A 26,514-nucleotide genomic window follows, 5' to 3' on the forward strand; every position below is an offset into this window, starting at 1 on the left:
TGATGAAAATATAATACACCTATCTTGAGACATCATATCATTGTTTGTTTTATCCGTGTGACATTTAGTCGCTAAACCGCATTCTATGGATGTTTGCATCTGCTGTTTCATGCAGAAACAATGGCCATATTTAAACTAACTTAATTGTCATTTTACTTTTTCAATCACTTTATCAAAATAGCTCGATATTATGAAATTCATTTCAATCCATTTATATCCAGATTTTTTCTGATTTTTCACAGTTGATTTTAAAGACAAATCCATTCGTTACAAAAGCCATCTTTTCAATTTCATTGTAATTTCGTCTTTAATTTGAAATACAAAAATCGATATTTAAATCAATCATATTTGAAATAACGTCATCGAATATCGATCAAAACAATTCATAAGATTGTTATGATCGAGGTATTTCCGATAAAATCGGCGTTGATTAAGTTGTGATGTAGACCCTTGGGATTATCATCAAACATATTGGATTCGCTTTCTGTTGTTATTGTCCGCATATGCTCTTGACAACAAAATTCAAATATATTTCTTTGACATTGTATCTGGGAAAACCGGGGTACATGAGTCTATCATTCTAATAAGACATGGAGTTTTTGAATACAATACGTTCGATATTATATTAATATGCAATATTGCTGGGAATATATATGGCCTGAAATGCGTTGCTTATTTAAAGGACGTTAAAAAATACGTTCTCGTATCAATAATTGTCAGCTATCTGGTATAAAAATCGTACCACAAATCGTATATGAATTATTTTAGAATTTGTATATATAAAAACCAAAATTGTATGACGAATTTTATTATTATTAAAATAAAAAGCTTTCAAAACATATTGAAAGGGTTCTTTCCAACGTATAGGTGAGCATAGGTGTCGTCATGCGATAAATTGTTAGATCGCTCTGGTAAAGTACAGTATCTCTTAAATCTAATATTTTAATATCATTATTGATTTTGTTAATTAATATTAATTTAGACTGACAAAGTATGTGACACTTCGGGACAATCAGATGAAATGTCGAGGTACAAAATCCAATCTAATTTTGTTTCAATATAAGCTAAGGATCTCTGCTCACAACCTGCGAAATATCTGTCTCGAATTTATTTTGCTTTTTATGAGCTTGTTCAAATCCAAAGTACCTGTACAATATTTTGGTAACTATGCTTTTGGCGCTCAAGTTAATAGATGCCTTCTGCAGATCCAAAAATGTGTACTTTAAAACTTGTATGGCTATCAAGCATAAATTCTAATGTTCGATAACATCTAATGAGATGTGTATATATGTCAATGATGGTACCATATACATATAGGATAACTTCTGCATTAAAACTATAGTGTCATCGTTCATACAGTTCTGTAAAATATTGACATGAACTTCAACGAGAATTGTTCTTTGTTGAAATTTGCGTTATTCAAATAGGATTCACCGCGATGGAAATATATTTTACTACTGAAAAGTATTAAAATTGTTTGATTAGGTTTGTTTATTTTTTGTATATTTCAGCAATTTCCAGCCGTATGAACCGAGTTTAGCATCTGTTAGTGAGCGTGCTGACAGCGTTGCGACTTCATACGACAGTAATGCCAATCATAACAACAGTAACACATCGGCACCAAACTATCATACCAACAGCACGGCTCGATCACCTGCTATGCCTCAGCTGAAAAGGTTAAAGACGGCCATCCGATACAGCGTTAAAGGGGTGAGAGATTTACCAACCCCGTTCAATTGTCGTTTTGCAAATATAAATACACATGTCCTCACTAACGAGGTATGAATGATCAGAACTCGGGAGCAATCCATCATGTACTGTTTAAATTAAACGGTTTATAAATTCCATTGTGATGTCATGACTGGTTTAACTGAAGCAGTTCTGATAATAATGGTGATATTCCTTGTCTTTCAGTTTGTCGCTCATCCCAATTGCCAGCAACAACTTCTACGATTATGGCAAAGAAACTTGTCTTGGTTGTGGCAAAGTCCCTCTTATTTTAAAATTTTATTCGCTGGAGGAGTTACCTTGTTTATGCCTGTACTTGCCTGTATTTATATATTTGCACCATGCACTAAGGTAAGTTAACGATTTATTGCGCTTTAAAACAGAATTTGAGGACCATTCTTCCTGATACGATAGAACTCGTAGCAGAGGTTTATAGCGCTTTACGGATCAAAAATCAAGAGAAATATTAGGAAAACTTGTTTCGTAAATTATGTTAGATATTGATATTTCTTCCAATTCTAGAATTGAAGTGTTAAATGTTATGTTTCATCCTCTTCGAGTTCGACTCCCATTTTGATCTCTTTTGAAAATTTTCAATTTTTTTTTCAGGCCGCCACCTTAATTAAAAGTCCGTTTTGTAAATTTATATCACATGCGATGTCGTATTTTCAATTCCTTTGCCTTCTCGTAGTCAACTCTTCTGACAGGTATGTTTGTGCATTTTCCATCAACTGACAAACTGTCTGCAAACATGTACCAACTAAATACAAACACCACTATACTGTGGAATTTATATGTACTGTACTATGGTTCACTTTATGACCTTACCAAACATGTTAAACTATACGTGCCCAAATGAGGCACGCATGCATTAATAATCAAGAAATGTCTCTATGACGACTCTACTTGGCATTTTAGATTCGAAGGAGGATTAATACCATCTTGGTTTCTTGTTCATCAAACTAAGCCATTTGGGAGGTTCACAACATTCACCTGGTGTGAAGTTTTAATCATGCTTTATATTTTAGGTGAGTATAACTCGTTTTGATTATTATTTCTGTATTGTGACCAATATTCAACGTCGTTATATTGGTCGATTTTTGTTCAAATAATACTATTCTTAATCGATATATTGCTCTAATCTCACATAAACATGAAAATCATTTTGTTGCTAAAGTAATTAAAAACATTCATCAAAAAAATTTAAAAAAAACTGTAGGGAGGGAAGCCGAGCCCGAGTACTGGAACACTAACTATCAACTAAAGCAATCAAACTAGAAAATATTTTTGGGCTGTTGAATGTAGTAGATTAATGAGTACTGCCGGAATGATGAAATTAAATCTTTATCCTATAAGGGCCATAGAAAATAGAAAATAAATAGCTGGCCAACCAATCCCATGATCGACATAGACTGGTAACCGGACGAGAGGCCGGTTTCCACCAGTCTTCATAGAAAGAAAATTATGCGTCTTTTTCGCATGTTCACCCGAACAAGATTTCACTCTGGACAAGCAAGCATACACTGAATTTATAATTATAAGAACATGCATGATTTATACCGATAGAGCCCAGTCGCCCACAACACAAAAATTGACAATCAATGTTTTCATTTAGTAATAGCTGTATTTCCATGGTATACAAAATATAAGTAATGTTTTAGGAGTACATTTTGTAGTTTTCAAATAAAGGAAATGGAATAGTGAAAGCGAATTAAACCGGATGTTTGCATGTCGATGCTGGTAAATCGATAGATATCCTCCCCCAACTATAAATAAAACTAAAAATCATCACAGACGTACCAAACAAAGGTATATACTTTCGATTATATTATGTTATATTCAGCATGGAATGAATGGACTCGAAAACAAATAACGTCACAACAAAATCAATGGATGACTACCATGCCATAAACAGTATTATAAAAAATGGAACTTCAAAGAAAGTTCATAAAAGTAAGGAGACATGAACTCAAACTGTGGTTTCAATAACACTTTTATTGTGGGAATGTTATTGGTACATGTGGGAGTCTTGAGTGTTCATATACTTTCAATTTAAATTAAAAACATGTATATATAATTCATCGTTTTTTCGATTTAATTGAATAATTTATTGGCTAAATATCCTGTTATGACACGAGCAAAGCAAACGAATACGACGTGGACTCGCAATTGAGAAATTTGGCTCCGAAAATAATCGTGAGCATTTTAAAATTGAATTTTCTCTTTGTACGCTGGCGCCGACTAAATTGGTATTATTGGTATATAAAATCTTCCAGAGATCAAAGCAATCCGTTTCAGGCAACCATGGTATGACCTCATACGTTAATCACAACACCAGTCATTTCTGTAGATCTAAAATGAGTAGTTGCTTGCACAATCACAACACCATATTCCTCTTTTTTATTATAAGTCAAACGGATTTTCCCATTGGAAAATGTCGAAGTTTAATATTCCCAAATTATGTATTATTGTTATTATTGTCACCATATAACAACTCAAATGCATATGAATTGTACATTCAAAGTAACATTACTCGGATTATATCCTGACGTGAATAATAATAGCCCGCCTTTCTTATTCGGTCAAATATATCTCATTAATAATGTAAGGGACCTGTCCGAAAAAAGAGCACTGATGCCGGATATGTAAGATTTTGTTTGAACTGTCATGGTACTCCAGCAGGGTTGTGGATAAACCTCACTACACTGAATTTTGATTTTGTCTTTCATCTTTTCACACAACAATGTTCAATGTTACTATTTTGGAATTCAGTATAAAATAGAAAATTAGCTGTTAATCTTAAGATTTGGTTTGCGCTGGCGGTGATGATTAATTCAAAACAATGTTTTTTTTTGTCTGGATCTTTTTCCGTTGTAAATCCTTACCGAGTCGATCAATATTCTATTCTATATAAATATACACCAATATCATATTTTGACCTATCCTGCCAAAGTTGCGAATTCCACCATTCTTTCTATACTTGAAAACGCCCAATATCACTAACATATTGAATATCAAATATTTAGGAGAATTATGACGTATATCCGAGTTGAAATTCCACTCCGGAATTGTAACACCTTTGCACTCCAATTCTGTATTACTATTAAAGATAAATAATGCCGTAATAAAACCGGCACCGGGGTGATGATAATTCGTTTCGCTTGGTCGTAGCACGAAAAAATCACCTACATATTATTGTTAAAGTTAATTGGCGGCCTAGCAAATATATATATTCGAACTATATGGGCTCGTTATGCGACATTGATTTGATCTTCATTACAATTTACTGCAAGCTTAGTTTTCATACTTAAAAATTCGATTTCATTGTCTACTAAAGTCCGGCAGATTTGATTGAAATTGTTGTGATTTTAACATGTTTAGTGGCACATTCAATATGTAAAGTTGTCATTAGTCGGGCTTTAATAAAACCTCAAAAACGAAACCTCAAAAAAATGAAAATTGAATGAAAAAAAATATAAGAATTTTTCAATACGCTTTTTAATTCATCTATGATCCTGTCGTCGCACCGTAAAAGCAAATCAATTGTAATGGTAATTTTTTTTAGGTTTTCTCTGGAACGAATGCCATGAAGTATTCGACGAAGGACCTCGAGAATATATGTTCAAGTTATGGAACATCATTGACTTTTTTATGCTTTCAATTTTTCTTGCGTCCTACGCTTTGAGAGCAATTTCTTATTATCGGGTAAGTGATATTGAAAATTTGAAATGTATACGTGTAGGTTTTAATTTGGCTTCCTAAATTTACTCATCTTGAGCTACGTGTGTATCGTACGACCTGGGTTTTAATTGGCTTCGCGATTAGACTGATGAAAACTATTGCAAATATTGTTGTATATACTGTATAACTATATGTTTGGAAATCTTCCATAATTCAATAATATAGCATGCAATATAATGTCTATATTACTATGTACGCCTCATGTAATATCATGAGTGACATAACCATACGTTACGTAGTCAAAATCATCATGTGACATTTCAATTTTTGGTTTTCGATGGAACTTTTCATATTAATATTTAATCATTTTGGAGATTTGGTATCGCGTCAACATGTTTTATTAATCTCGTCGAGACCTTTTTGCTGACCAATACTGTTAGTATTTCGGCACAATATATTCGAATTGCACAGTAAATGGCATGAACATAGTTGTATGGGCAATGACGTCCATCACGACTAAAGCTGATATTATGACGTCACATTTCCTGGTACCATGACATTTCATTGCAGCTTCAAACGTAATATTAAAATCTATATTTTTTAATTAACTGATACGAAAAAATTGATTACGACAACACAACACATTCGCGGACGATATCGTTATTATGACGTCATAATACATTATGCCGAACACAATATAACACCACAAGTTTATCTTAGATTTTGTGTGAAATACAAAGTATCCTATGACATCATATTAGAACGTCACGCATTTTCAATTGATATACCTATCCCCTCTTCAACGAAATCCTGGGTTGACCGCTATCTATAGATCACATTCCGTTTTGTTAATTCTTGCGAGTGTATAATGTAGTGCAGGGGTTCACGAGAAGATTTTCAGGGGTACTTGAATGGCAGTCGGCAGTCAATTTTTGTGTGTTGCTGTTTTTTAATATTCTTTATTACTACCAGAGGAAAATGCGTGCTCATTGAAACTAGATGTCAATAGGACGTAGACTTTCCCTGATCTTGCGTTGTTGTGATTGTGACGCAACAATGTAAAATTCACGGTTTTGCATGCAAACTGTGGAATCTCCAAAAACAGCGTGCTGCGAGCATTGGAGAAAATGCTTGTGCTTATTGAAACTTGGGAGAGACTTTAAGAAATCATTAGTTAGTCGGGGGACAAAGGCAATAATGTCAACACAAAGATTTAATTTAGTTACATCTGGTCAATAAATTGGTGTTGCAACAAACCGTTAGTCAATATATCACAACTTTGTTCGGTTTCTGATAACCGGGGGTTCGCGTTGATTGTTCCGTGACTCGGGGGGTACTTGACAGAGAAAAGGTTGAGAACCCCTCAATTGTAGTATATCTACACGTATGCATGTTAGTCGATTCTGCGTCGTACAATAAATGGTAAATCAACAACGAGTCAAAAGTATTATCGTATTAGGATGACAATAAATGAATAAATTAAACAATACATGAAACAAAAAGAGAGCTTGGAGCGTGTTATATTTCAAACCGAATCGTTAGTACGCTACCGTTAATAGCGAATTTGTTTGCGCAAATCCTCTCCATCTACGTGAATGTAAAATGTAATTATAGTTCGTTACTTCAACTGTATTATGTTCTGTTCCAATTATTTTGATATTTCGTTGCTTGTCCGTTGGTATAATTTATTTAGTAGCCGGTATAGAAAATTCGGTAACCCCTGGATTGAAGAATCCTTGACAGAGTTCAACTTCAAAACCTCTCTAAACGAAATTAATAGGCATGTGGCGATGAAATCAATTACCTTGCATTTATTGTCGAGTTTCTTTTGTTGTAAGATATCATTGGACTACGTGTCAATTATGACGTCACAAGGGCCATGCCAGTGCATAAAAAGGTGACGTTTTTTCAGGTCAGCACCGCGCAAGACTGGTGGGATGATGAATACGGCGAAAACGCAACCCTTATAACGTATGAAAATAAATCCTTGTACATGGGAAACAAACTTCTCAATCGCTCGATTCCAGACGTGATAGGTTACTACGCGTATGGAAATGCAGGTGAATATGGGTGATGCTGTTCTTTTGTTAAACTGGGAGATTAGGGTGTTTTTGAAGAATTTTGGGCACAGAATACCTAACTTGGACTCGATGTCATGGTTTAAAAGATTTTGATAAATCACAAAGAAAAATTTACATGTTTAATTGACGAAAATTTTGAACATTTAAAATGAATTATAAGTAATGTGAAAATTCAAACACATACTTGTACGTTCAAGACCAACCTAGCTGTACGGATTTTTAGGATAGAAACCTATATATGTATATTTGAAGTTTTTGAATCTATTTCAGAGAGGAAGCACTGGATAGGTTCTGATCCCCAGCTATTGTCGGAAGCTTTATTTTCATTTGGAATCGTTTTGAGTTTTTCTCGAATCGCCTATTTGCTCCCTGCTAACGAGATGTTTGGTCCGTTACAAATATCACTGGGAAGGTAGGATTTTATTTATACTTGTTTACAATCTTGCTTATACAACGACCGGAATGAATATATTTTGTATTTAAATCATATGCCATGAATCTTCGATTTATTTTTCAATAAAATTCGATCTTGAAATTATTTCTTTTATAAAGGTATAGCAACTATTAGCAAGTTTGATATTATTTTAATGAAACTAAAAAAATCAAACCGACGAGAATATTTCCAAATTAGTGAATTATTCAAAATCGTTAATGTTATAATTTCTGCACTGTAAATATTAATAATTACTATGTTATCATTCTTACGCTTGACAAGCTTTTAATTAACAATGTTTCAGATTTTGTTTTTCGCAATACAGCTAGAATCATTTTATAATAAAATTTAAACGAGATTATCGGTCAGATACCGAAGACTTATCGATCGAAAGTTAGGGGATCCCCCAAAACAGCGCTCTTACTCCATAGTGACACCTTGTGCCCCATCACTAATTAATTAATAACTCGCTAATTATACGACATAATTCGCCCAAAATAGGCTTCTGACCCGAAATATAATGAATGCACATTCAAAATTTTGAGCAGATATAATCTCGCTTTCGTGAGATATCGCGTGCATCTAACAGACAGACATACAGACAGACAAATACCTATCAAAATGCCGATTAAAATCGATAAGTAATAATTCGTTATTCTTTCAGGACTGTTGCAGATATTATGAAGTGGATTGTTATATTTTTTATGATATTCGGAGCTTTTTTGCTCGGACTTTTTAATCTATATTCTTATTACGCCATGGAAGGTGCCAAATCAAGCAAATCATTCACGACGTAAGTACAGAGTATATCATATCTAAATATGCCTCTTTTAAATATCATAAAATCGTTTCCATGAGATTTTTTGTACTTCAAGAATAGGACCGATTCATGAATTATTTCTATTACTGCATGCATTTTTATGCTTTATAAAAGATGCTCCCGAACTATTCGTACCAAGATGGCGCACAACCTGAACATAGTATGTGTACCAGCTTGGGGTTGTTCAGGTTGTGCGTCATCTTGGTACGAATACTTCTAGAGCGCCTTATAAAATCCTATAAAACATACTCCCAATAACGGCTTTACAATGTTACAAGATAAAATGTTTACTTTAAAATTAACTGATTAAAATAGACCATTGGAACTAATATAGACTTTTCGTTTAGACTCGAGGAGACATTTATAACTTTATTTTGGTCGATGTTCGGTCTTGCTGACTACAAGGGAGTGGAAGTCAATTATCCTCATCCATTCACAAGACTCGTGGGATATCAACTCTATGGAGTATATAATATAATATCAGTTATTATAATGTTGAATATGCTAATCGCAATGATCAACAGTTCATATTCAGATGTCGAGGTTAGTATACAGAAGATTTTAATCTTCCTGTACTTGCAAAGTAAATTTATATTGCCTTCAATGCACTTATACTGCTTGACTTTTATTGTGTTTTCAAATAACTTGAAAATGTAAACGCGCTGGCTCACGTTTTTCATACGCAAGTTACTCAAAAATAGAGTATACTTACGGAGTTATAAGAAAAATATACATGTTTATTCCAGTCGCGAATCTATGAATGGAAACTATTTGAAAAGATGTTTACAGAACAAAAATTTGGTAATACCGCTGACAAGCGAGTCTACAGCGCATGCTTCTTGAGTATAAACTCCTTAATTATAGCCAGATCTGGCTGGAACGACCAAAAACTTCGTTGTCGTATACAGAAAAGCTTGAACTCGGAGGCTAGTTTTGTCCCAATAATATTTATACGCACTGTGGGGAAAGTAACCGAATCGTATTAAACAAGCTGAATATGATAAGGTTGTCATGTTTATCCCGGGGGAGGTAAATTATAAGACGACTTTAAATAGCGAGACTTTTTGCTGATGGAACGCAATGTACCAGTTTGGTGTGTAGGTTCAATTTTTTTTAGCAATATTACCTACGGATAAAATCAATAACAGTACCGTGACTCACGATAAATAAACCTTGAATCATGACGTACACATATCTTAAGTATAGCAGGTTGATGAAGCAAAGATTTAAATTTTACCGAGCAAAAATTTGACACGGCCTTGTCGTTTAATACTAAATTTTAATTTTGCATTATATTTTAAGTTGAGTGCAACCAATCGAAACAAAAATAAACAATCCTACAGAATACATTTCCCCCAAAAAGGTCAAAAACATTAGTCGCACTAATAACAAAGTTCGTGTGTGGTTCTATATATTATATGGTTATAACAACCAAGTAAATCCTTTCTTGATAACTTTTTTTCTTATAATTTTTCTCTTGAAGACCTTATTTCTAGTCGTATATTTCACATTTCCGTGGTTTTGAATTACTTTTGATATATTACTCTAATGGCCATGCATATAGATGCAACACATTTACGACTTGCCGCTTTGTACATCACAGGAACTAAAGTTTCGAAATATAAATTATAAAATCACACGACGAGAACATAATTAATTGGAAGAAGTTGTTCCCCCGTATTTCTTAACATTGAGGTTGAGAAAGCCACCAACGACGTTTCATCATTTCTGCGCATTTTTATTTACGGAGAGTAAAGGAATAACAAATATAAAACAACTTTGATCTATACCTTACACGCATCTTGGCAAAATGGTCGACCAGAATATTTGCCGCATTTTGCGATAAAAGCTTTCAAGGCGAGATATTGGTATGGTAATCCATTCTCTCAAATTTGAATATGACATGGTAGCTCATATTCAGCAACACACAAAGAATTTAACTGAGTTGAAATTAGAAATTAATGTTGTTAGAAGATATGTTTTCGATATGCGTTTAATTAAGATATACTGTTTTTATTGAAAATTTAAATCATTTTGTAGTGACATATTGGGTAGATTCTTGCATGTCAACGATGCAAAATTTGAAATTGAAATTACAGGATAAGAGCAAAAAAATAATATATATATGCAATTCCAATTTTTCTGTTCATTATACATCCAGAAAGACGCTGACGTGGAATGGAAATTCGCCCGAGCTAAGTTGTGGCTTTCATACTTTGACGATGGAAAGACATTGCCTGTACCATACAATATAATACCAAGTCCCAAATCCGTTGGTGTGCTGATTGTAAGAATAAATCGTCTTTTCAAGTGAGTGTGTAGTTCTCGTATTATTGAGTTTCAGTCGCTGGACTCAACGTTTTGCAATATCTATGTGGTTCCACATCGTCGAGAGTTTTGCAATTCATATATCCCTCTTTTCAATGACCATTTGGTAGAAGTTAATAACAAAATATATGCAAATTTTTCAGAAAACTATATTCATGTAAATTGATGGGCAAGAATAGGAGGGCTGAAAGTAACAACGGTCATACATCATCTTCTTTCAGTAGAGCAGGAAAAAAGAGATCACTTGGTACAATACGTGAATCAGTCTCCATGTCTTCATTTGGTGTGAGTGCAAAGATCAACAAAAAGCAGAATGGCCTAGTAAGTCAACATTTCTTTTTTTTAAATATCATCGGCTTGTTCATTGACTTGTTTAATTGACAAACACCAGTCGCATCGTTTGTAGTATATCTGAAATGTTCATTCCACGTTGGAATTATGGAAGTATTGAGGTTGGTGAGGCGAGTAATTGAGATGGAATTATTTTTGACACGAATCGAAAAAGGAATTATAAAGCACATTGTAAAATGACTCTCACAACGAACACTCGGGTCCCATGGTATCCTTTTGGATTTTTTTTTAAATTCAGCCAGCTTGTATCAATGGCACGGTGGTTCAAATTATAGTTCCAAACAAATGAATAAAATAATCCACTTGGCGCTCGTCATCTTAGACATCACGGTTTCAACAAAAACTTGCTTGTATCAAGCAGAATTTGACTAAACTAACTGTGGTTGAAATAACCTATGTACTAGACATTTCATAATATGCCCTTTTCCCTCTCCTACAAGTAATTGACCTGTGGAAAATGATTGAGAACACCCAATAAATAGACTTCGATGGAATTCACGAGGAGACTATGAGTTCAGTTGAGCTGCACCAGGTTTGCCTAGTCCTGAAAGGAAGACGAATTTAGTGGCATTGGTATTTAACGGTTTGAACCCGTCTTACAATACAAATTCGAATGTTATGTATTACTCCCACGAAGCATGTGTTATCCATATTATTTTGTAACCTTGAATCAATTTACAGAGAAGATCGGAATCAGAAACGTCGAAAACATTTCGAGGATTAAGTTTTAAACAAAAAACTGAACAACTGACTAGATATCAGGTACATATGTGTATTGTTATGAAATAAAATCTGTTTTAACGGTGCGGTTAATTTGTATCTTGGAAACAAGTTGAACTGCAACTAATGGAGCAATCGATTTCAAATTTTCAGTACTAAAAAGTGGAAGAAGACGTTAGAAGGCTACTTTTTTCTTGAGTCCTATGGAAACCGATATTTCACCCCAAATTTTGCATTTCTCTACAATTAAAGGAAAGGACCACTTTTAGTTTCGCCATTGATTCTGACCGGTCGTTGCAGCTAGGTGCCCTAACCTAACGTTCCACTGTAAGAGTAACGATGTGCGACCTTCGTGTCCGACCTTCTCTTGTATATGGCCTTGTTCGGAGCGCTAGGCGTGTAAATAAGCGTTGTATATAAAGCAACTTTATTAAACTTTCGATATTCCTTTGTACATATTATTAGGTCATAATGCGAAGAATTGTTAAACGATTTGTCATCAGAGCTCAAGTTGAAAAGGATCGAGATGAGGTGAATGAAGGTCAGTTTCCATGAGTTTCTTAATGTAATCTGGTAAACTCTAAATACCCTTTTTTTAGTTTTTATATTCATGCCTCTTGGCTGATGTATTTCTACTACCCTTCAACGGCTATTCCGTACATTTTGCTTAATTGAACCAAAATTGTGCAACAAATGTGAATTGTCTGAACTAATTTCTGGCTGCTGCATAGCAGTTAGACTACTCGTTCTTCTGCTTTTTTTTTTGTTTCAAATCCAGTTGCTTAACTATTTTATGGCAGCTTTGATTTGAAATGATTCTCCTTTCGATTGATATTCCCATGTGTATATGTTGCCCAAATAAGTCTACAGACTAGCCTTATAGCGCCATGATTGTCGCGAACTGCCTAAATAAATATCATCTGCTAATAAAAAAAAATTCCCGAAAATTTGGATCAAATTTTTTGATTTGGATAAATTGTAGTCTTACGAATTACAACTTCGTCGCATGCTTTTACTTCACGATAATTCAAATGACTTTATTTTTATTTCTAGGTGAACTACAAGAGATCAAGCATGACATTAGTAGTTTGAGATTCGAATTGCTGGAGAACACCGCTACATATGCCGAACAAATAAATCAGATTAGAATATTATTAGAAAGCAGTCCAATAATTCGCCATCCTCAGCAGCATCACGTCACTCAGAAGCAAGAACAACAACAGTCCTCCGCTAACTCAACCTCATCTGTTACAACGAAACTTATTGAACAAGTTATAAAGTATGTTCATGCTGAAAATGCCTTACCATACAATTAGTAAGGTTGATCGTGTTACATGGCAATATTACGGTTTATCAGTGTTTGCCCAATGTCTTAACTCGCCATGATTCGCTCATAATTTGGAATCAGATATATATTATCAGCACTGTACACATACAATGTAGTGTAACTACATTAATATATATATCGGTTTCTTTTGTTGACTGAATATACATAAGGACATGAGTATATAATTATATTATTTGTATATCATATCGAGGGCTTCCAAGACAAATGTTGAGATTTCGAAGAATTTGATTTGAAAAAACTGCAAAGAACTTGATGTATTTTAAACTGTTTTTCCAATCAAATTTGGAAGCCAAACACCAAAGTGTTCCAATAAAAAGTTCAGAGGAGTTTTAAAATTGAAAAATATGGGTTTCCTGATCTTCCACGTTCTTTAATCAGGTTTCGTTCTTTTTGGTTAAAACCTCGATATGCCTTCATTACATTCTAATTATTATTTGATACATTGTTGAAAACATGAAGTTAAAACTAACAGATAACATTTACACCTTTGCAGATCTTCATGCTCCGTAACTTCGCCAAACACTGAACAAACAAATTTGCAGTGGCGGAGGCCCATGTCTGCATCAGGATATTTTTCAACACCTCTAGCGACTACGTCTACAGGTCTTTCCTACAAACGCTGTACAGGGAAAAGTGAGACCGAAATTCCAGCCACAAAGTCCTCTATCGGGTATACTGAGAGCTGGCATACCCCTTCAGCGACTTTTGACGCGCAACCAACGTCACAAGACTCCGAAGTCAACAAGAGGCGACGGAGATCTGCTTACGTTAGAGCAGCAACACGCCCAGCTCCACACTCTACAGTGCAGCAGTCTACTTCCAATCCGGGGCTATGATCTAGCAACAAATTGCCTGGCGACTTATTCGTCATATGACTATAGAGAAAACCTGTGATACAAAACCGTTTCCTTGCTTTAAATGAATACATTTTTGTTTAGCCTTGGACGATGTATCTTACATGCTAACTTTGAAAATGATGAAATTATATTGTACGTATGTATTCTTTAAAACAGTTTTCCATTTTCTTCTGCATATATGATGCAATTTAGGTATCATGGCTTTGAGATCTATTTTAATATTAGATATTCACATGAAAGACAAAAATAATCGGAGTTTAATTTGTATTAGATTCCATTATAGTATTACAGAATATCTTCATTGTACTTTCTTGTTTCCAACTTTTACTCTTCTCTTCGTTTTACTCTCGTCATGTTCGATTGCATACATCTCTTTCTATATATATATAAAGCGTAGGTTATGGCGGGTTTGGTGTACCACATCAACCTATGAAGTTTCGTAGAGTTTAAAATACAGTTATTTTTCCGAATTTGTGTTGTCAATTGTGTAACTTTATAAATATGGGCATGGCAGAAAAAAGTAAAGACTGAAGCTTTAATAGGGCTCGTACATTTATACTTGTACGTGGTACTACATTCAGAGCGTTATGCCTTCCAATTTTAGAACGCATTAAAATAATTTCGGTTGTCTCCAACTAATGATGGTATTGTGATGTCACAGTAACATATTTATAAATTGGAAGTTCCAGTTTTGTGTCGTTTTAATTCAATGTACTGAGATTATTACTGGTATACCCAATGGCTGAGACGAAAGTGCGCTGGAAAAGTAAGGTTTCGAACATAATACAGAAGAAGAATGTTTTGGAAGTTTTCAATCCGTTGGAAAGATCAGATGAAGCGGATGAGGATGAAGATTATTTGGGTAAAATTTGGAAAACTTGGTGATGAAATATTTGTTCATCCAAATAAATTGAAATCATTAGTTTTTTTTTTTAAATCCTCACTAATACGAAACATATACGCGCATCTTTGTTCTTTTTAAAATCTCTTATCATAGGGGCAGGTGATACAGCGATTGCCCGGAGATTTTGTTTCGAATCAATGGAAGAGAGGAAAATTCGTAAAAAACGACAGGGAGCAATGCTGAGTCAGTTTGCTGAAGTAGAAGTTGATATAAACGATATAACAGACAAAGATGACGACGACATAGCAGCGTCAGTTGCAAATATGGTTACTGCAGTCTTGAATTCTGTATATTTCAAAGGTAAAAATACCTGACGTCTATATTGTGGATAAAATAATGTTCAAGATAAAAACTGATGAGGATCAAATTAGTGGATTGATTCCAGTTTCATGTACAACATCGGGCATACATATAAATCTTTCTCCTTCAAATCAATACGGTGGTTTAGTCAGAGTAACAATGCCGGAAACCATTCGCAGTAAAGACCCGCCTGAAAGATTAAGCACTGAGCAGCGTAGATCTGAATCAAACACCACAGTTGTATTTTTAGATTGAAACATCAGCTGTAAGATCGTTATGAGCCGAATATAAATGAGCACAAATGAAAATTGACCGGACCTTTAGCACCAACTCTCGAATCATTGTCGGTTTTTTTTCTGTGAATTCATAGTATTTTTCATACAGGTATCATATTTTTCGTCATCATTATAAACGCCATTCATATCGCACTGCAGACAGTGGAATCGATTTCAGTACCTTATTCATTTTTGTTCTATCTCGTCGATAACATCATTATGGGTATTTTTATATGTGAGATTGTGCTGAAATGGTACAGTGGATTTGCAATTTTCTGGAAAGATTATTGGAATATTTTGGATTTCGGAGTTATTCTCGTATTACATGTAAGCTAAATATTGTTTTTCGTCATCGTTTTTGATGATTTTTGTTTTTGAAATTCAAAGTAACTAAAGTCCGCGGCATTAACCATAACGACACAGACAATAAATAATATTGTTCCCAAATCTAGATTATCTAACTCTTTTTAATATCATTCTTATATTTGATTTCAACGAGTGTAAGCGCCTTTAGGTGATTTTGATTGAGGGTGAACGCAGACTGGTGTACGTGTGTCGCAAGGTATTTTCTAAACCTAACGGCTTACTAGGTTTCACTGAATATTATAAACCGGATTAGACAAATAAAACGAAATCTCGGCAACCAGTGCACGTTTTTCAGCTTGGAAGCTGGTTAGCATTCTTCAGCAATACGCGTTTATTAAGAATACTTCGAGTTATTCGTGCATTCAGGAGCTTGAAAACAGTGACGTCATTAACAGGACTTTCGCTAGTTGTCGAGACTATATTGCAGGTATGTAAACAGGAGAATAGATGCAAGTATGTGCACAATCTACAATCAAATCATTTTTGTTGCAAAGCATGAGTTTTAACTCGATATGTGTGTCCTATTTTATGAGGTATCAATTTTATGTATTTATGAATTAGTATCAATTTATTTACGCAAACAAAGTAATTTTAGAAAAAATCATATATTTCTCTCTAATTTATTGAATTCAACATGATACCATGTCATTGTAGGAGCAAAAGTCAAATTATTTGAACTATTTGGATGTTTTCAATTGGAAATGTACTAATAATTTACTTCTATTGTTTCAAATTTCAGTCTATACCAGACATGGCAAACATCATGGTGCTTCTTCTAATCTTCATGATTGTACTGAGTGTAGTTGGAGTCAAATTGTTCGGTAAATACGTTCCCAAATACTTTGGAGATCCGATCAAGTGCATGTTTTCTATATTTGTATGTTTCACACAGGTAAACCTTATGGCGAAACTTTTGCTTTATATTGTTAATTAATTTTGTGATAATATTCTAAATGTAACTAGCTTTGCCGATCTTTGTTGTCCCGCTAATTTACACAGTTGCAGACAATAAGTTTAAACTACAGTATTAGGGTTGTCGTGGCAACTGTCTAGCAACTACATTTTATATTCTGTAGTTTCACTTTCTTTCTATCACCATTATATATCTTTTTAACTGAGTAAAAATAGGTGTTAATAACACTTTTAATATGAGCTGAAATATTTTACGAATGTGAGAGAAAGTAAATACACATGAATATTCACAGAAGTTCTGGAATAAAAATCCCAAAATTCATTCTCACAGGACGGCTGGATGCAAATTTTTCGAAATTTCGAAAAATATATGATAGAAGATCAATTTACATATGGATGTGCTTGTATTTTCTTCATTATTACTATATTGACTGCTGCCTTTATTATTGCCAACTTGATTGTTGCCGTTGTTACTACAAACTTGGATAAAGCGATGAAGGAAATGAAAGTATGAGTTATGTGTTTTATATTTATTGAACTCTGTCCGAATAGTTAGTTTCCTTCTATGGTCAGTATTTCAATGAATTCTATGTGGAAATGATCTAAGGAAGCAATTAATTAGAGAGTTATAATGCCAATATTTTCATCAGGAGGAACAGAAGACTCAAAACGATCCACTCTCGTCACAGAATGGAGGAGACAAACAATCTTCATCAGAAGGAAAGAAAGATCAAAGTGATGAAGCCAAGGAAACGACTAAAGATTCCACACTTCCAGACGTTCCAATATTACACGTGGGAGAGGTGCTGCCAAATTTATTGATTATAGCTAAATTTCTCAAATGTAATATTTTCCTTGCATATGTACGCAACAAGCCCTATATTATTCTAATAAACAGAAAGATAAAATTAATTTTTCTTATTTTATCAAATACGTTTTACAGGTTATGCAAAGGGCAAATACACAAACTGATGCGGCATACGGTAAAGACGTTCGAATTCTTTCTCAACGTCCATTATATAAAAGCGATCTTTCACATCTCACAACTGAAAAATTAGAAAACTACTTGTTACTGCTCTTTGCCCTCGAAGAAAATTTCACTCAATATAGAATTTTAAGAAAAGATTTGAGTGAAATAATCAGAATTGTGAGAGGATTGAACGAACAAACTGGTGATGAAACAACTGCACGCTTACTTTTCGGAAAAAAGGTGAACAATGCTTCAAAGTCTTCTGTTAACAACGACAAAGAAACAAGTTAACGAACTCTTCTATTTTTATATGTTACGTGCAAGAAAAAATACATGCTTATGAAACATTCAGCATGTTTTAATTGCGTGATTAAGAAATTACTATAAATGTTCCCAAAACATACCGTCGAAACATTTCTATATAATATAAATAACTATTTAAAATATACTATATAAATAAATTGCATAAGTAAATAACTAAAAATTGCTGTGCTAATTGTAAATTGTGTAAATCATATCTAGTTGATTATATTAATCAACCTTTATACGGAGTAGAGAGACGTCCTTTGGCCTGAAGGCCTGTTACCTGCAAAAACAACGGAAAACTTTTAAATCGTAGATTTTATCAAGCAGTTATACAATTACATATTTATTTTGATAATACATAATTTTTTCTCTTACTATATATTACACAAGTAATCGCTATGTACATTAGAAATAATAAATTTCATAATTGTTATAAAATCCTATTTTATCAAGATTTTATGAAACTTATAAAAAAGAAACTAACTTTGAATAACGATCCAGCATCCCCCACAGGTTCGTCACTAGACGCGCTAGTCACAAACAACTCATTCAAGTCTGGTCCACCGAAACAACATGAGGTTATTTTTAAAGCTGAAGTGCTGACACTTATTCTTTCGACTTTCTGGCCTGCGAAATTTCATAAACTTTTATTTTACCTTGTCGTACATTATAAATAAAACCAGAAAATATATGCTTTCGAATCATTTGCTTTCAAATTACGCTATTTAAACTTAAAAAGAAAATTGGTAGAATTGAACCCTCAAGAAATATTTTCGTAATCCTTCGTTATTTGCCATATTTTCGATGCGCATCAGTCATGCCCTATTTTCAGTTCATGTTATGGAATTTACATTTCTGAAGACTAACCGGTTGAAGCGTCAACCTTTATTACACGTCCACCACCGTACATCGCCACCCATAAATTTCCCTTTGCATCATTGCACTGTCCATCAGGTGTTCCGTCCTTCCATTTATCAAATTTCAACAAAAGTTGTGGATTAGCGATCGCTCCAGTGTTAACATCATAATCATATGCCAATACGTTGTACTGAAATTGGTAGGTTTTAGAAAATATTTTATTAAAGGCACCATTTTAAGACGATTTTTTATATGAATGTTAAAGGCATTGAATGCATGGAGAAAAGATATTGATTTTTACGTACGGCACAATTAAGCCAATAATTAAGATTCTAAGTATTACTAACTCAGAATGTACACATTGTGTCAAAAGTTACCGTTGGCGTGTCGATGAAGTACATCTTTGTGTGATCAGGACTCCACGATAAACCATTCGATAATATAACATCGGATATTTTAGTAGTGACTGTTTTATCAGTATTGAGAGTGTAAAGGTATCCTTGTTTAGTTTCGTTTGTTGTACCTCCCGTTCCTGCGTAATTATGTTCAATAATATTTGTTCTAATAATTATATTGCCAACTGCTCAATAAAATATTCCCAGAAATATCGACTTAGATGAAGATATAGATTCCGCATGAAAAAGAAACTTCTTTTAATTCTGACATTAAAAATATTTTCAGTATACTTGTCCATATATATGTGTGTATCTATTTCCAAGCTATATGGGCACCCGAGGCGGATGAATCTCTCGCATGCCTGCCACCTGGTGTTTTATATTCTGTTATGGCTTGAATTCTAGTACGATATTACCTGCCCAAAATCGTCCGGCTGGGTCACATTTTCCGTCATTAAATTTGACTTGCTCATTTAACGGAACTTTTGCTATTGTACTAGAGAGTCCAGTCACTTCATTCAGAGAGGCGAACCTGTCGTAAGCAGCTACAACAAAGCCACCATTTTCTCGTGGAACGACTGCACTCACGTATGGACCTGAGTATAGTGTTACAAAAAATAATAATCTTGTGGAATATTTAAGTAACTCTAATTAATTGATTGCTTTAGCAATTCTTCTAATTCCCCCCGCATGTTTCTGAGGGTTCCATAGCGATATTTGCATAAGTGACGTGTTCGGGCTATAATAGTTCCATTGGTAATCAAGAAAAAACACAAACCTGTACTTCTGTAAAATCAAAATTTATTGAAGTATTGGATCAAGGCTTAAAAGCCCATTACAATTTTCCATTCTAGATTTTTCACATAAAGATATTAATTATAAGCAGTCGTTTTAATTTGAATTGCGAAATCTAGTTTAGATTATATAGGGCCACATCAATTGGGACCAGTACCTTGCAGGATTGCACCCACAGTCATTTTCACTCGCGAATATCTGTAAGTATCATCTTAGCATATTTTTATAAACATTACAAGTTATAATCGCATTTCAATTTCAACTTCATTACATTATGATAACTCTTTTTCTACGAAATACGTGCATATATACGTGGGTGCAAAGACAATGAAAGATTTTTTTTATTCATCAAAAAGTGTTTACTGTATGTAGCTTTAGTATGAATGAACGTTCGTTTATTATTAAATTTGTTTTGAAATTGCATTTATTAGCTTTTTTTTACTACCGTCAATATCATATATCTTTGACAAATAATTATAAAATAGATCATATTATAATTATCAATTATGTATCCTTAAATATCCAAATAATCACATTTAAAATATTTTGCCAATATTAAACATTACGATATTATATAAGATTTATAATATAAAATAAACAAGCTTTATTTAGCAAAAAGGAAGTATTTATGACAGAAAACTTACCGTTCAATTTTAAAGGTGCTTGTAATGATAAAGTGGAATAATTCCATCTGTGAACTGTGCTTTTTTCGATATCAACAAATAAAAGTCTCTGATTCGGTGCATCCCAGCACGGACCTTCACCTAAACGACATAAGTTTGGGCAGAGAACATCGACATTGTATGACATTTTTGATCTATTTATTGTAATTTTAAGTTGCATAGACTTGAAAATAGAATGGTTTCACCTGTGCTATTAAAACTTTGTAGTACACATAGCGTAATCAGGCAAAGGCGATAAATCTCGTTTTGCGCGTTAATTGGTCACATTTTACCATTACCAATACTTATATACCTGACATAGAAAACTTCCGAGAATACTAACTCAGTAACCTTATTGCTTATTTGAATATGTCTATTTTTACGTCCTGTAGCCGAAACATTAAAGACCCACTCGACCGCGCACAAGATTTTTAGATCTTCCATTTTCAATAGTCCAAAATTCGGTCTGAAAGCTTTATTCTAGACCGCGCCACGTCTAACTTATTCATACAGTTCAAACTTACGCTAAAGCTTGTATAGAAAAAAGATGAGTCTCAATATTTGCAATATGGCTGGAGTTTGCCGTGTCGTTCGTTCAACAATTAGATATGTCACGAAAATTTGACAGATGGAGTGAGGATGAACATGTTCCGACGGCAAGTATTAAAAAAAAAAATACTCTCCTTTTGTCAAATAATATTTATATTCGTTCTCTGCGGTTTGTTTTTGTTCAAACAATATTTACTTCTATTCTTTGATCTGTTCACAAGCGCGACTCTTACAAAAATATTTGGATTTCTCCCTACAGTGATTGATTTCGAATTTGGTAAATCACGAAAAAGAATAATTTTTTATAGTATCACTTTCCCGTTTTATGATGAATGTTAAAATCTGATTGAAAGTTTTTCAAATCAGGAACAGCTCATTAAATAAAAATTGCTCCCACGATAGTGTTCCTGTGATCTGATTTTATTTACGTCGAAACCAAAACACCTGCAATATTTTTGAAGTTGACATTTTCACTGATCGAGGTCAATTGGTCATGGACATCTCCATTTGAAAATAACTCCATTTAAGGTGTACTTGAAATAAATAGCGCATTTTATTGAAAATCTGCCTAAAACGCTTTTTTATGCAATGCCCAGAATATGCCGACTGAATATGGCGCCGGGAAAGGAATATTAGCAGTTTGTTTCTATACAAATGAGCAGAGTTGGTGAGAAAAGTCAATATTTTGGTAGTTTATTGCAACCAGGATGTCGTATATGGGCACCTCTATGCGCTTCATGTTTCATAGACCATAGCGCGCCATGCCACATTCACTTCACGCAGTGTAAGTCCTACAGTGATGAAACGCATACTATAAAACGAATCGTTTCTATAAACCCTAAAAGTAATTTTTCGTGTAATTTTATTTTACATGGTTTGGACTCGATTTTCTATAGTTCTTCCACAATGTATTCTCAGTACCAGCTTTCCAACTACACATGATTAATTCATCCTACCTAATATATTGAGACATATTACAAATGCAATGATTCAATTTAATGAAACTTTTTCGCATCTATGAAATAACAAAGTTGTGATTTTGACCTAAATACGGAGTAACTTAAAAAATGCGTACCAAGTTGGCGGACACCGGAACGTAGTATGTGTACCAGGTTAGGGCCAGGCGAGAATTTTTGTTCCAATTTCCCTTATGTCAGTTCTATTACGAGTTCGGGGACTAGCCAAGTGACTCCCGTAATATTTGTATCTAAAATTAGGGTCTAACCCTAACCTGGTACACATACTACGTTCCGGTGTCCGCCATCTTGGTACGCATACTTCAGGAGCGTCCAGAAATGTATACGAAAACGAGAATGGACCGAAAGAATTAGACTACAAAAATAAAAAAAGGTTCGACCAACTCATAGAGCGGATAAGGTTGTTTTAATTTAATGAATAAAAAATAATTCTAAACATGATAAAATGAAAGCACCTTGATAAATAGCTCATGTGAACTTACCAAGGCTTCTGCAAAAAGCGTATGTCACATATTCGACAAGTTATTACAACATAATTTTTCAAATATTTCATCAGAATACGGAAAATTTAACGAAAATAATACAGCGAAAACAATAATGAAAAGCCAATAAAAACGTGATTACAATTGTATCTGTGCAGTTAAATACCAGATTTGCACAAAATAATTATCTGAATTCCGACTGTCCAAAATTTTACAGCGCTGAAAACGTGTTACACATAAAAATTTTGTTATCTCAGTTGACCTATAATGTATTCAATCAAAGTCTTCTATATTGAAATTGATCATTACACTTCTATGGTCATATATGCCAGCGCAAATTTTTTTTTTCATATCAGACACGCCTCTTGCCATTTGTATTAATTACATGGTAGCACCAAGTGAAGCCAATCCCTTTGCCATTTTATAACCACGAATACCCTCTCGTTCTTTCACACGCTCCCAGTGTACTTCGACTGTCTTCATATACTGGATCATGGCCATGAATTCTGGTTTATGTGTAACTATTTTGCCATCGGTTTTGATCCAGTTAGATTTTACCCAACCAGGTATCCATTTCGTAGCGCAGTTGAATACGAACTCGGAATTGGTTCTGATCGTCAAAGATTTTAGACGACGATCTGCAGCTTGTTTTAAGCATAAATTAGCTGCTGCAATTTCGGCTCTCAAGTTCGTCTTGATGCCATTCAACCGTGCACTGAAATTTAGATGATGGTCTTCGCCCCACCACACACCGTACCCAGCCCTGGCCGACTTCTTCTTGCTATTGCCAAAACATACGCCATAAATATAGACAATCGGACTTACATCAGAACTAAAATTCCTATTATAAATCAATTTTGTATTCACACCCTGGAGCATTGAGTCACATTTGTTGCCTGACACTTTGACCTTTTGAACTGAACAGTCTGTCTTCTCATTTTTGGCTGTTTCCATCTTTATCTCACTTTGTTGACTGGAATCGTTATCTTCAAAGAGGTCAAACAGGCTATTGGTGTCTATTGAAAACACAGCTTTTGTCCCACCTTCCTGACTGACCAAAAATTCAGCATTTCCTGTCTTAACAAACTCTTTAGCTGCCGCTTCCTCAGAAAAAGTCATGAAGATGCTACCTTCAAAACCATCAATTTGATTTTTACAGTCAATCGATGTCAGGTAAACACCTGGGTTATGGCCGATATGTACGGCAAAAAATCTAGCCATTCCCGAATTCTTTAAAGCAAATATACAAAAATTGACTATGGTAGTTAGACTGCGAAAAAATATTTACCAATAGGAATATAGTGATTAAAGCGTCAGGCCTTTATAAAGCGGTAATATATTTCCCCAAATATTTGGATCTCGGGTCTTGACGTTTTAACAATTACAACAAAATGTAAGTCTTGTCTCGACTCTCTCCCTCGGAAGCCTTAGAAGCCTGAAAAATTCGTCTCCTACCCTCACAAAATCACAAATCAGCCATCCTTTTAACGTCTCAATCAACCATCACCGAAAAAAGAGAAAGGTTGGTTCTAGTCTCGCACAAAGCTCAAATGCGTGATGTCATAATGGACTTTTGGTGGAGCCCAAACGTCTTCGCAAAATTAGAAAAACAAATCGAAATATACTAGACGTCGTACATTTTATTACTATAAACTTTCAGTTGGCGCGAACAGTATTTTACTTAAATTACAAGGTTGTTCCAACAATTTGGAGAGAAGTGACATTTTTAGTCGTTAGGCGATTGGTGGTGATGGTGGTGGTTGTCCATATCGTTCCAAACTTACTCTAACGCAGTGTTTCCCAACCCGAGTCCCCGGTCTCAAATGAGTCCGCGACGAGCCAGAAATTCACTGCGGGCCGCAAACGTTTTTGCAAAAGTTAACTATCAGCCAAGTTACGATTTACGTTAAATTTCACATAAAACATAAAAAGAAAGTTTTTTCACATAACATTAATCAAGTCAATTAATACTAGTTACTGAGTATGGCTGGGCATATATTCGAATATTCAACTATTAGAATAGCAATTCACTATTCGAAAATTTGGTAACAAGTGACCCGAGGTCAAAACGATTGGATTTTTACAACTCACTTGCAAATTTCTGACAAAAACACCAGCACACGCGTGGTGTTTCTCGCGATTTCGAACAACGAGGAATAAATTCTTTTCCAGTAGGTGTCAATGGTAGCGACCCAAATTTCTAAATTGAAAAGCGGCAATACAAAATACTAAAAATAAAACGGAGAACACCCTAACTTTTGTTTTATGATTGTACGCGACCGATTAAAAACGCTTCTTTAGACATTGCAAGTCGCAAAATTTCGGGTGATACTGTAGTAGCCTATATGTATCAAACTTTTCCCCTCAGGCCTCCACATTGGTACGTATCAGCGTTCCCTCCAAGCAAATATTACACTGCGCAATTGTTTGTTTTAGTGAGCATGAATATTTTAATGCTGAGCAGAGTCCTAAATGATTTACAAACTTTGTTAAATATCACAACAACAATATGTAAACAGAATGTGAACAAAGTATGTACACATTTACCGTAACTCAAACAGCTTCTCCTTGTTTTCGTGATTTTTCAATGATTATACACTGGCCCGCGCTGGCATTGTAAGCTTGGCCTAAGATATAGATCTTTCCAGATGATTCAGGAGAAATCCAGGTACTCGGACCATTGATACCTTAACAACCTTATGTAGTCATCAATGCTCGGACGTAACAGACACGTGTGTGACATCACAATGAACAGTGGTAACGAAAATACTCGTGAAACATGAAACGGGCATTATAGCGAAGCGTTAAAAAGTATGGCGAGACACGATTTGAAAACATAATGTTACAGGTGCGCGAGAAAAAGATTAGACTGCGCAAATGGTCTGATGGTACTGCGCAATGGCGCACCTTAGAGGGAACCTTGGTACGTACAGTACTGGAAAGTCGTAAGTGTTGTTCGAACAGCTCATATTTGTTGAATTCACAAAAATACGAATCAAAACAAAATATAATTTTGTTTTTTACCACGCATTTTTGTGTCCACGGATTTTCATGATATTTTCTGATTAGTATTGCTTTTATTTCGTCAACACAGCCGCAGAGTAAAATTATCATCATTAAATTAATAATAAAGCAAGGCGATGAATATTGTGGCGGGACTGGAATTGTCCTATTTTTTATTGTTTTGTATTTTATTTATATTTAGTGTCTAGTTATTGCATATGCATTGGTGTGTGGAGTCTGAGCCCTAATTCGCCAGACATTTAGATTCAGTTACTCGACTCCAACCACCACTGCATATGTGAACTGTGCTGCGGATTCGCAGCGTCAGCCCCTTCTTTCGGCTTTGCTGTCCTTGGAGTAAGCGTTGTATTTTGTCGCTCTTATTTTATCTGCTTTAAGCGTGGATTTTACAC

At 34.5% G+C, this 26,514-nt stretch overlaps 4 protein-coding genes across 7 annotated transcripts in view; 2 read left to right on the forward strand and 2 right to left on the reverse strand.

Annotated features, from left to right (window-relative positions):
* Positions 1-14,817, forward strand: part of LOC120340655 (short transient receptor potential channel 7-like) — a 34,708-nt gene extending 19,891 nt beyond the window's left edge. For all 3 annotated transcript variants that reach the window (XM_078119830.1, XM_078119831.1, XM_039408969.2), the window contains 16 exons: positions 983-1,029; positions 1,512-1,710; positions 1,915-2,079; positions 2,338-2,435; positions 2,647-2,756; positions 5,294-5,433; positions 7,322-7,469; positions 7,761-7,902; positions 8,588-8,716; positions 9,091-9,286; positions 10,905-11,053; positions 11,215-11,392; positions 12,104-12,184; positions 12,608-12,683; positions 13,196-13,421; positions 13,984-14,817. In XM_078119830.1, the coding sequence (XP_077975956.1) occupies positions 983-1,029; positions 1,512-1,710; positions 1,915-2,079; positions 2,338-2,435; positions 2,647-2,756; positions 5,294-5,433; positions 7,322-7,469; positions 7,761-7,902; positions 8,588-8,716; positions 9,091-9,286; positions 10,905-11,053; positions 11,215-11,392; positions 12,104-12,184; positions 12,608-12,683; positions 13,196-13,421; positions 13,984-14,326 (2,427 nt within the window). In that variant the 3' untranslated portion in view covers positions 14,327-14,817. The remainder of the gene's footprint in view (positions 1-982; positions 1,030-1,511; positions 1,711-1,914; positions 2,080-2,337; positions 2,436-2,646; positions 2,757-5,293; positions 5,434-7,321; positions 7,470-7,760; positions 7,903-8,587; positions 8,717-9,090; positions 9,287-10,904; positions 11,054-11,214; positions 11,393-12,103; positions 12,185-12,607; positions 12,684-13,195; positions 13,422-13,983) is intronic.
* Positions 14,818-15,056: 239 nt separating this feature from the next.
* Positions 15,057-18,423, forward strand: LOC120340971 (cation channel sperm-associated protein 4-like). 2 transcript variants are annotated; one of them, XM_039409375.2, is made up of 8 exons: positions 15,057-15,209; positions 15,345-15,551; positions 15,936-16,153; positions 16,488-16,619; positions 16,932-17,084; positions 17,436-17,612; positions 17,755-17,907; positions 18,048-18,423. In XM_039409375.2, the coding sequence occupies exons 1-8, from the start codon at positions 15,086-15,088 to the stop codon at positions 18,363-18,365; spliced, it is 1,482 nt and encodes a 493-aa protein (XP_039265309.2). In that variant the 5' UTR covers positions 15,057-15,085; the 3' UTR covers positions 18,366-18,423. The 2 variants fall into 2 exon arrangements, with proteins under 2 accessions (XP_039265309.2, XP_039265310.2); XM_039409376.2 differs by having other exon boundaries at positions 15,351-15,551.
* LOC120340973 (regucalcin-like) lies at positions 18,252-21,516 on the reverse strand. Its single transcript, XM_039409377.2, has 6 exons — positions 21,073-21,516; positions 20,050-20,229; positions 19,616-19,770; positions 19,248-19,428; positions 18,865-19,007; positions 18,252-18,660 (listed from the first exon to the last, which is right to left on the reverse strand). The coding sequence occupies exons 1-6, from the start codon at positions 21,269-21,271 to the stop codon at positions 18,610-18,612; spliced, it is 909 nt and encodes a 302-aa protein (XP_039265311.2). The 5' UTR covers positions 21,272-21,516; the 3' UTR covers positions 18,252-18,609.
* Positions 21,517-23,479: 1,963 nt separating this feature from the next.
* On the reverse strand, positions 23,480-24,319 carry LOC120341358 (ribonuclease H1-like). The gene has a single exon (XM_039409847.2). It carries the CDS (start codon positions 24,317-24,319, stop codon positions 23,480-23,482), a length of 840 nt encoding a protein of 279 aa, XP_039265781.1.
* Positions 24,320-26,514: the final 2,195 nt, after the last annotated feature.

Source organism: Styela clava, chromosome 14 (assembly GCF_964204865.1).
Source record: "Styela clava chromosome 14, kaStyClav1.hap1.2, whole genome shotgun sequence".
Classification (NCBI taxonomy): domain Eukaryota; kingdom Metazoa; phylum Chordata; class Ascidiacea; order Stolidobranchia; family Styelidae; genus Styela; species Styela clava.

What these genes read in the sequence shown, in the direction of transcription:
- LOC120340973 (XM_039409377.2), bottom strand. Translation starts at nt 21,271, where the DNA reads ATGCAACTTAAAATTACAATAAATAGATCAAAAATGTCATACAATGTC. An exon ending in AGCCGGACGATTTTGGGCAG is followed by an intron (nt 19,771 to 20,049) that starts GTAATATCGTAC and finishes ATAATTACGCAG; the next exon opens with GAACGGGAGGTACAACAAAC. An exon ending in ATGCTGGATCGTTATTCAAA is followed by an intron (nt 18,661 to 18,864) that starts GTTAGTTTCTTT and finishes TTGTTTTTGCAG; the next exon opens with GTAACAGGCCTTCAGGCCAA.
- LOC120341358 (XM_039409847.2), bottom strand. Translation starts at nt 24,319, where the DNA reads ATGGCTAGATTTTTTGCCGTACATATCGGCCATAACCCAGGTGTTTAC.
- LOC120340971 (XM_039409375.2), top strand. Translation starts at nt 15,086, where the DNA reads ATGGCTGAGACGAAAGTGCGCTGGAAAAGTAAGGTTTCGAACATAATA. An exon ending in GAATTCTGTATATTTCAAAG is followed by an intron (nt 15,552 to 15,935) that starts GTAAAAATACCT and finishes TTTTTCATACAG; the next exon opens with GTATCATATTTTTCGTCATC. An exon ending in TATTTGTATGTTTCACACAG is followed by an intron (nt 17,085 to 17,435) that starts GTAAACCTTATG and finishes TCATTCTCACAG; the next exon opens with GACGGCTGGATGCAAATTTT.